The sequence below is a fragment of the Scyliorhinus torazame genome, chromosome 6 (genome assembly GCF_047496885.1).
Source record: "Scyliorhinus torazame isolate Kashiwa2021f chromosome 6, sScyTor2.1, whole genome shotgun sequence".
Lineage (NCBI taxonomy): Eukaryota > Metazoa > Chordata > Chondrichthyes > Carcharhiniformes > Scyliorhinidae > Scyliorhinus > Scyliorhinus torazame.
The window spans coordinates 226513547-226523374 of NC_092712.1; the positions used below are offsets into that span (position 1 = coordinate 226513547).

General features: G+C 40.2%; 1 protein-coding gene across 1 annotated transcript; it reads right to left on the minus strand.

Annotated features, from left to right (window-relative positions):
* Positions 1-4488: 4488 nt before the first annotated feature.
* LOC140425324 (RNA cytosine-C(5)-methyltransferase NSUN2-like) lies at positions 4489-9564 on the minus strand. Its single transcript, XM_072509480.1, has 3 exons — positions 8671-9564; positions 7195-7234; positions 4489-5785 (listed from the first exon to the last, which is right to left on the minus strand). Exons 1-3 carry the CDS (start codon positions 8861-8863, stop codon positions 5347-5349), a joined length of 672 nt encoding a protein of 223 aa, XP_072365581.1. The 5' UTR covers positions 8864-9564; the 3' UTR covers positions 4489-5346.
* Positions 9565-9828: the final 264 nt, after the last annotated feature.

Consider the following 9828-nt stretch of genomic DNA (forward strand, 5'->3'; position numbering starts at 1 on the left):
GACGGGCCTGGGCTCCTTGCTCTAAACTGAGTTTACTGTTGTTCTTCAGTCTGAGCAGCCAGAGGTGGAGTTGTAGGCCTGTAAAATCAACTGCAAAAAAAATCAGGCCTTCAGGCCAAGTTCCAATATTTTTTAAATAAAACATATCTTTCAGCATCAGGTCAATTTGACAGAGTTACTGAGTTGATCCTACCAATCTTTAGGCAGTTTTATGGTTCTGATTTTATTTAGAAAAGCTTGCCAGAAAAACCATGGAGTTGATCGAAGGTCAGCAGCAGCAACACAACGGAGTGTTCTTGATGTATGAAGTCAAATCACTCTTTTAAAACCAGCTGGATGTGGGCTGGGGTGGGGGTTCTTGGAGGTGAATGGACATTCAGGGTGCTTGGAACGGTCAAGAGTAGGTTAGAGAGGCTGAGGCTGGGAGAGGCGTGAGGAGTAGACTCTTTCCCATTGACCGCAATTGTCAATAGAAAGTCTTTTGTCGACTTTCTATTAGCCCTCACTATTTTGGTGCTTTAATTCGATTTTTGTTGCATTGAAAGTGATAGTTACGTTGCAGAGGAGATATTCGAAATATATCGCAGTGAGGAGCAATACTCAGCAGGGCCTTCATACTTGAGAAAACCCAGATACAATTGTGAACCAGTCTTTGTCCTCTGGCTTCTTAAAAGATGTGTCGCACAAAGACACCGGAGAACACCAATGCTTCTCACCGGACAATGAAAACTCATGTTGCTCAATCATTTCATTCAGGAGAATATAGCCTGCTTGATCACAGAACATAGAACAACACAGCGCAGTACAGGCCCTTTGGCCCACGATGTTGCACCGAAACAAAAGCCATCTAACCTACACTATGCCATTATCATCCATATGTTTATCCAATAAACTTTTAAATGCCCTCAATGTTGGCGAGTTCACTACTGTAGCAGGTAGGGCATTCCACGGCCTCACTACTCTTTGCGTAAAGAATCTACCTCTGACCTCTGTCCTAGATCTATTACCCCTCAGTTTAAAGCTATGTCCCCTCGTGCCAGCCATTTCCATCCGCGGGAGAAGGCTCTCACTGTCCACCCTATCCAACCCCCTGATCATTTTGTATGCCTCTATTAAGTCTCCTCTTAACCTTCTTCTCTCCAACGAAAACAACCTCAAGTCCATCAGCCTTTCCTCATAAGATTTTCCCTCCATACCAGGCAACATCCTGGTAAATCTCCTCTGCACCCGCTCCAAAGCCTCCACGTCCTTCCTATAATGCGGTGACCAGAACTGTACGCAATACTCCAAATGCGGCCGTACCAGAGTTCTGTACAGCTGCAACATGACCTCCCAACTCCGGAACTCAATCCCTCTACCAATAAAGGCCAACACTCCATAGGCCTTCTTCACAACCCTATCAAACTGGGTGGCAACTTTCAGGGATCTATGTACATGGACACCTAGATCCCTCTGCTCATCCACACTTTCAAGAACTTTACCATTAGCCAAATATTCCGCATTCCTGTTATTCCTTCCAAAGTGAATCACCTCACACTTCTCTACATTAAACTCCATTTGCCACCTCTCAGCCCAGCTCTGCAGCTTATCTATGTCCCTCTGTAACCTGCTACATCCTTCCACACTATCGACAACACCACCGACTTTAGTATCATCTGCAAATTTACTCACCCACCCTTCTGCGCCTTCCTCTAGGTCAGTGATAAAAATGACAAACCGCAACGGCCCCAGAACAGATCCTTGTGGTACTCCACTTGTAACTGAACTCCATTCTGAACATTTCCCATCAACCACCACCCTCTGTCTTCTTTCAGCTAGCCAATTTCTGATCCACATCTCTAAATCACCCTCAATCCCCAGCCTCCGTATTTTCTGCAATAGCCTACCGTGGGGAACCTTATCAAACGCTTTGCTGAAATCCATATACACCACATCAACTGCTCTACCCTCGTCTACCTGTTCACCTTCTCAAAGAACTCGATAAGGTTTGTGAGGCATGACCTACCCTTCACAAAGCCATGCTGACTATCCCAGATCATATTATTCCTATCTAGATGATTGTAAATCTTGTCTCTTATAATCCCCTCCAAGACTTTACCCACTACAGACGTGAGGCTCACCGGTCTATAGTTGCCGGGTTGTCTCTGCTCCCCTTTTTGAACAAAGATCAGTATCCCTTAAGCATTCAGTTCCTTCACTACCAATGCAACATGGCTGCAATGTGTATAATTTACAAGATGTTTTGCATCACTTCAATCTCTCTCCTTCTTCAACAGCAGCTCACAAACGCACAACGTCCACCATCATTCAAACGCAGCAGGTGCATAACACCACCATGACCTGTAGGCTCCCTTTCAAGTCATACACCATCCTGACTTGGAAATATAGCGTCAGCCCCAAGTCACTGGGACAACATCCTAAAACTCTCTTAGCACTGTTGGCACACCTTCAGCAAACAGGCTAGGCTGCAGCAGTTGAAGGAAGCTTCTCAAGGACAAATGCAGTTGGGCAATAAATGCTGGTCTTGTCCAAAATACCACATCCCACGAAGGGGCAATATAATAAAAAGTCTGAGCCAAAGGATTGGCAAAATAAAATGGGAAACACAGTCAATTCTCATTCAAATTGTTTTCTCCTCTCCTTAGTGTTTCTCCCGTTCCTACCCCCTCCCCTCTTCTCTCTCCCCCCCCCCCCTCCCTCACATTGGGTCCATTATCTCTCCGCTCACTGAACCTACTTTACCTGAAAAATTCAAATTGATCGAGACAACCCATGTTTGACACTGGTGGATCAACCAGTAATGCAAATAACTGTAATAAACAGATTTTCGGGGGAAGAACTAAATTACAAGTGGTTAGTCATAATCGGAGGACTCATCAAATAAATGCATGTATAATACCATCTAAAGATGAATATATATGTCAAATTTGAATAAATGATTCATTAAATACTATAAATACCAATGTAAAAAAGTTACATAAATGTATCGATCAGCTCGTATATTTTGTTTGTATCTTGATCATTAATTGCCAGCACATATTAATCTATATTGAACTCAAAGGATCATCCCGTCATTTCTGCCACTTCCAAACATCTATTTTTCTCCCCCCACCTTTCAGTATTTCAAATGGGCCATTTCCTCCATGATATACTGGCACTGGTTAAGGCCTCAGTCACCACCCCGCCCCCCACACACAGCATATTTCCCTATAAGCACGGGAAATGTAACACCTGCTCTTTAACCCCTTTGCTCTTCACCAAAATTCCCCAAATCAATGCCCCCAAACTCCTTACAGGTGAAGAAGTGAGTTGCATGTGTCATGATCCCCATAGAAACAAATAAACTTGCAAAAATATTGTTGGTTTTGGTCTTCACAGCTGCTGCATTTTCTCTTTCATTTTAGATTTCCAGTATCTGTAGTATTTTTCCTTTGCTTTATAATAGGTGTTCACAACTATTTAAGTTTTCCTTTTTTCTCAGCCCAGGATTCCACCCATTTACCTATTCCCACCGTCCACCCACTCCCCACCAAGATTGGCGATTGACATGTTCCCATTACATTTTACGCAGTTCTGCTCTCAACTTTTTCTCTCCATCCCGGAACCTTGAAAGGGTATCCTTCATCCTCACCTTTCACTTATCCAGCCATGCTCAACGGATCACCCTTCTTCATTTCTGCCACCACCAAACACATCTTCCTACTCCCTTCCCTGCATTCCATATGACTGTGCCCCCAATGACACCCTTATTCATTCCTCAGTTATGCTCAACACCCCAGTTTTCATGGTTTGCTTTCTGCTCTTGGTTCTTACATAATTTCTTCACTTGAACAGCTGCTATCTGCCATAAAGTCTCCCCTCATTCTTTTAAATTCCAATGAGTATAGTCCCAGTCTATGAATCTCCTCTGCACCCCCTCCAGTGCCAGTACATCCTTTCTCAAATAAGGAGAACAAAACTGTACACAGTACTTCAGACGTGGCCTCAACAGCACCCTATACAGCTGCAACATAACCTCCCTGTTCTTAAACTCCTTCCCTCTAGCAATGAAGGAAAAAAATTCCATTTACCTTCTGAATTACCTGCTGCACCTGCAAACCAACTTTTTGTGATTCATGTACAAGAACACCCAGGTCCCTCTACACAGCAGGATCATTTTTTTAACCATTTAAATAATAGTCCATTTTGCTCTCATTTGTACCAAAATGGATAACCTTACATTTACCAACATTGTACTCCATCTGCCAGACCCTTGCCCACTCAGCTATATCCCTCTGCAGACTTTGTGCCCTCTGCAGACTTTGCTCTACCAGTCGTCTGAAGTGTTATCTGCAAACACTGACACTTGGTGACTGTGGGCTCCAGAAGATCATTGCTGCTCAACATTGAGAAGGTTTCTACTATAGCAAGATTCAACTAACTTATATCCACCAGGAGCTTTACAAGTTCAAAAGAGGATGGGAAATAACATCAACACATCAAAACAACAAGATTTATTGCCTTTTATTGGGCAAAAATATGGTACCTTGACCGAAAAACAAATGTCCTCACATTTTGAACCATGTTTACTACAAACTTGAAACAGTTCCCTTTGGTACATCCACAGAATTTGCAAAGTTAAAAAAAATTTGAATTGAAAAGGGTACTTATCACCTTCAACACATGGGCAGTTAACGGATAGAAAATCAGGCAGGATGGTCACTCTGCTCCACAATTGTCATTTCAGTACAGATCAAAATCACCATAAACCGCATCATGATCTTGTAAAATAAAAATTAGCACTTCAGTTTATAAATTTAACTGTAAAAGCTGTAATCACTTTTCAAAGATGGGATTCACAAAGAAGTTTTTATTTTAAAAACACAAAAGCGTCAACAAAAATGCGACCAAACAGCAGAGCTGGCCATTTTTAAAGGTTATTTTCTTCAGGAGAACAAGCTGTCAAACTATTTGCCAAAAACAATTTGATCATGTATATGGTGTCTTTATCTTTCATGAATGAAGTCATAATGGAAAAAAAATACTTGCTTCGTTCATTTTTCATGGAGAGAATGTCTGGCAAATGACCAACATATCTTTACAGAAAAGTTATCGAACTCAGAAAGTGGTTCACTCGTGCTCTGATAATGTGAGTTTAAATAACTTTTCAAGCTGATATGTCTAATTAGTAAAGGTCAGAGTACATTCATATGAAATATTCAAGTTTGGATTGCAAGTAAATTAATATCTTCCTCCAGAAATAGCTTGGCAACTCCGCATATCCAATAATACGTCATAAGATAACTTGTGCTGCAATCTACATCAGTCATGTTTGGCATTTTTTTTAAAAATAGTAAAAACCTTTGATTAATTTGCATCAGGAGATGCTACTTCAGCACCAAAGTTTTCCGTTTTTGAACATGGATCAATAGATTCTGGAATTCTTATTGTATTATTGATTTCCACCATTGCATGCTGTACTTGTTCTTGAGGTTCTTCAGATTGTTCTGTGGCCCGCAGGACCTCATCACATTTTGCTTCAGATTCTTCTACTGTGTCAGATTCCTCTTTCAAATGTTCAGCCTCTCTGCGTAAATTCAATTCCCCTTCTTCCGTTGGCTCCTCATTTTTCTCAGTACTTGCAGCCACACTGTCTGATCCCTCGCCCTTATTCTTGTCTCTGAAAACCTCTACTCCCAACATTCGTAGGTAATGGAAACGCTCGTTCCTAGCTACAAAGGCACGGATTGAATTCTTTCCCCTCCAGCCACACAATACAATAGGGCAGTTTGGGCCTTCAACAGTCCTGTGAACATATTTGTGGAAAGAAAATAAACAAAAAAAGACACAGTAAATAATTGGAATGAGGTCAGGTTACTTTTATGTCTGTTTGGAAGGGGGAAGTGAGGAGAGGAGTAGAAATCATTTAGAATTACGGTATCATTGGTGTCGCAACAAAATGAGAGAATGGTCAATTACAAAATAGATGAGTAAAGGCAATAATATTTAAGATAGGAGTTAGACCTGCTCCACACAACCAAGTTGGACAATTGATCTCTAACTCATAATTAAAATAACTTATTTTCTTCCACAAAGCATGATTGAAGATCTATTCAAAATGTCAACAAGGATAGTTCCACAATTAAAAAGAAATAGTACATCCCACACTGAATGGACAAGGACACAACACTCGTGTGGAGAACATCACAAACGTGGGCATCAAAAGGAGGAAATAAGTAGTAATGGGTTACAGAATGCTGTAAAAGCACGGTGAAAGAGAAAGTTTTTAAAGAAAGATTTGAAAGCATGGTTGAAATTGGCTTTAGGGAGAGATTTCCTCAGGACAAGAATTAAATAACTAATGGTGAAAGGAATGACAAATGATGGTGGATAGGTTAACAAAAAATCATGAGATGTGGAGGTTATATACGATCAATTATAACACACAAAAGAAGATCTTATAAAACAGATCTGTCAGACTTGCCAGTCGAGCATTAGAAGTGTAAAATGTGGGACACAGTGCAATTAAGTACGGAGAACACTTTGGATAATGGGAAATTTGTAAAACATAGGTGGGGGCAGTGGAAGAGGGGAAGCAAAAAAAAAAAAAAAAAGACGAGCAAATCAGAAGTCAAACCTTCTGATAATTGCACAAAGAACTCAGCAATGGTCGGGGGTGGTGGTGGTAGTCAGCGATGGATAGCATTATTAGTGGAAATGGATAAGATGTAGGGAGAAGTTGGGCAAACAAAAATGTACGGCGTCACAATTATTTTTGAGAATCAGTCTCTCGCTAGATCAAGTACTTGACATGCAAAGAATACTTTCTTTTTGGAATAAATTAAAGAAAAAAACTGGTGTTTAAACCCAAATTACAATAATCCATGGTTTTGTGATGGCATAATGGATAAAGGCAGTATCCAATACATGAAAGTGGTCTAGTGGTTAGCATGGTCAACCTAGAGGTCATCACTTTCAATTCCACTGAGACAGTTTATGAAACCAGTAACATGGATTAGTAGAATGAAATGAGAAAGGAAGAAGCTGGATTTTACATCACTAGGAAACTGCATGTGAATAAACATCAGTTGAAGACTGATTCTCCTGTTCAAGTTGTGCATGATGTCTACCGCAGTGAAGTTGCAAAAGTGCATAATAAAACATATACATCAAAAGAGATGTCAGTGAAAATAAATAACCTAGCAAAAAACTTACAAAGGATCTGGTTCATACTTCAGTACAATGCTCCCCATATCTGTTTTAATGAAAAGGGAAACATTTGAGTATGCATTAATTCCACTGGAGTAATTTTAAGATAATGGTTGGAATTTTCCAGCCATTCCCGCTGGCAGTGGGGGATGCAGAAAATCCCGCCAAACATCTCTATTTTTAAAAAAACGAATAATTAATTGGCTGTCAAATATAAAGGTTTTAGCATGATTCATATTGAATTACAATTGTAATGCTGTGAAAAGATATGACGGTTTATAGTATTAAATTTCTTCTGTGGTTATTCAATACAAGCAAAGCACTGTACGAACACTACTTTGCGACAGATCAGCATATTACTTAGAGATTACAATCTCCAAGTCAGATGCCATCCTCAATCCATCCCAGTCAATCCATCCCAGTCAATATTCCCTTCTCAGCTTAGAGGCTATCTCAAATTATGAATGAATTACAACACTCAGGAAAGCAAAACTAAGTCAAAAAAGTACCTCAAAGTTATACAAATTAGTATGCTTTATATTCATAGTGTTATTCTTTGTAATTTAGTGTCCATAAGTATTGTACCCAAACCTGGTTTGGTCTAAATAACTCAACTAATTCATACATAAAAATGTCAAGAATGATTCAATATTCTGAGGGTGAAAGATGGAACATAGAATTCCTACAGTCAGAAGGAGGTCCTTCAGCCCTCTGTAACTGCACTAACCCTTTGAAAGAGCATTTTACCTAGGCCCACTACCCCGCCCATTCTCCATAGCCCAACTAACCGGCACATCTTTTGAACGCTAATGGCCAATCCACTTAACCTGCACATCTTTGGACTGTGGGAGGAAACTCCCGGAGCACCTGGAGGAAAACCACACAGACACGGGGAGAACATGCAAACTCCACACAGTCGCCCGAGGCCGGATTTGAACCCGGGTCCCAAGAACTGTGAGGCAGCAGCGCTAACCACTGTGCCACCGTGCTGTCTGGTCTGGGAAGATCAGCAAGTGCATGAAAGGGCCATCAGCAGATTTTGCCAACATACAATTCCATTTCCAATTTGCTGGCTTCACCTATTTAATATTTTCCATCGAGTGGAAAAAATGAGCAGCTTTAAAGGGAATGCTAATGGTACCTACATATTTTAATCATATTCTGCATGGTAAATCACTTCAGTTGATTTGAATTTTAGATACAAACACACTGGGAATTGCATGATGTAGTGAGTGAGCCCATGATCAAACACCTGGCATTTTAAAGCATCACACTAAGCTACTAAATTTAATTTTTAATATTGCAGCTGGAGCCCATTTTGCATACAAAATCAATCAGACCATTTCTGAGCAATGTGCAAGAAAAACATGCACCAGCAGCAAAAATTATACTTTCAAAACAATACAGAAACACAGTTAATTCCCACATTATAAATGAGATGCGAGCTCTTTATTAAGAAAATATGTCAACATAGCAACTTACTCAGCTTCTTGGCTTGTTTCTGAGGTTCACTTGTAAGTTTGCCAATGAATGGATTTTCTTGCGTTAGAAGCACCATAACATCCTCAATAGAAATCTTAATGATTCTTCCATTAATGTATGGATTTATGGTATAAATACCCTGAAGACCATAAAAGTATGCCGTTAGCTGCTTATATTTAACTTTGAGAAACATGCATCTAATATTCAATACATGATACCCTATGTAGGACCATGTACTGGTCAGCTGACAGAATTCAGAAATTCACACTCCACAGAACAGAGTATTCCCTTTGGTATTCTAACCGCAGGTTCTCTTCCAGTAAGGGCGTTCTCCTGATGGTCCACTTAGACCACATTGTATACATAGGGGCCCCAGAGCTACATAAATAAATTTGAAATCCATAGTTTCATTCACTTAGCCATCAGGCTTCTAATGACAACAAATTTGGGCGATTAAGGACGTAGCTACCGATCAGTCATCAGCAGCACAACCACTCTTTCCAAAAATACAGACCCAAATCAAACAGGATGAAATATATGTCAGGAACATAGACAGGACTGAGCTGTGTTTTAGAGAGCCATAGTGCCAGGTCTTGGAAACTAAATTGCTGGCAATTTGAACATTCCTACTCGACATCTCAACATTTGCTTAGCTCATGTAACGCTAAATAATTACACAACTACCATGTCTGTGAAAATGAAATATAATTACTATGAATTTCCAGGGAACTCTGCATATTCCTCCAAAAAATTCATCTCAGACAGTATTGCTAAAAATTGTTGGCACCATTTTAGAATAGGGTCCATATTTTTAATGGTTTTGAACACTTACTTCTGCTTATTCATCCGTAATCATTTTCTGAGCCTCCACGGTTTCAACACATTTGCTATGGCACAGAAATTATCTAAAATTTCTAACACCTCAGCTAAAAATTTTAACGTCTTGTTCCCTTTAGCGAGGGCCCATGAAGAATCCAGCACGAATTTGAAGAATCAAAAGAAATAACTTTATTTACATATATACAACAGCAGCAGTATTCCCTTGCTGCTCACTCCGCTCTAGCTGGTTCCATACTGGCCAGCTGCAGGGACTCTGTTAATGATTTCTCTGTCCCCCTCATAAGGGAAGCTCATACTCCAAGGATTGTGGGATTGCCA

Coding starts and splice junctions, on each gene's coding strand:
- LOC140425324 (XM_072509480.1), bottom strand. CDS start 8,863: ATGTTTCTCAAAGTTAAATATAAGCAGCTAACGGCATACTTTTATGGT. Junction 7,235..8,670: donor GAAACAAGCCAAGAAGCTGA/GTAAGTTGCTAT, acceptor TCATTAAAACAG/ATATGGGGAGCATTGTACTG. Junction 5,786..7,194: donor AAGTATGAACCAGATCCTTT/GTAAGTTTTTTG, acceptor ATATGTTCACAG/GACTGTTGAAGGCCCAAACT.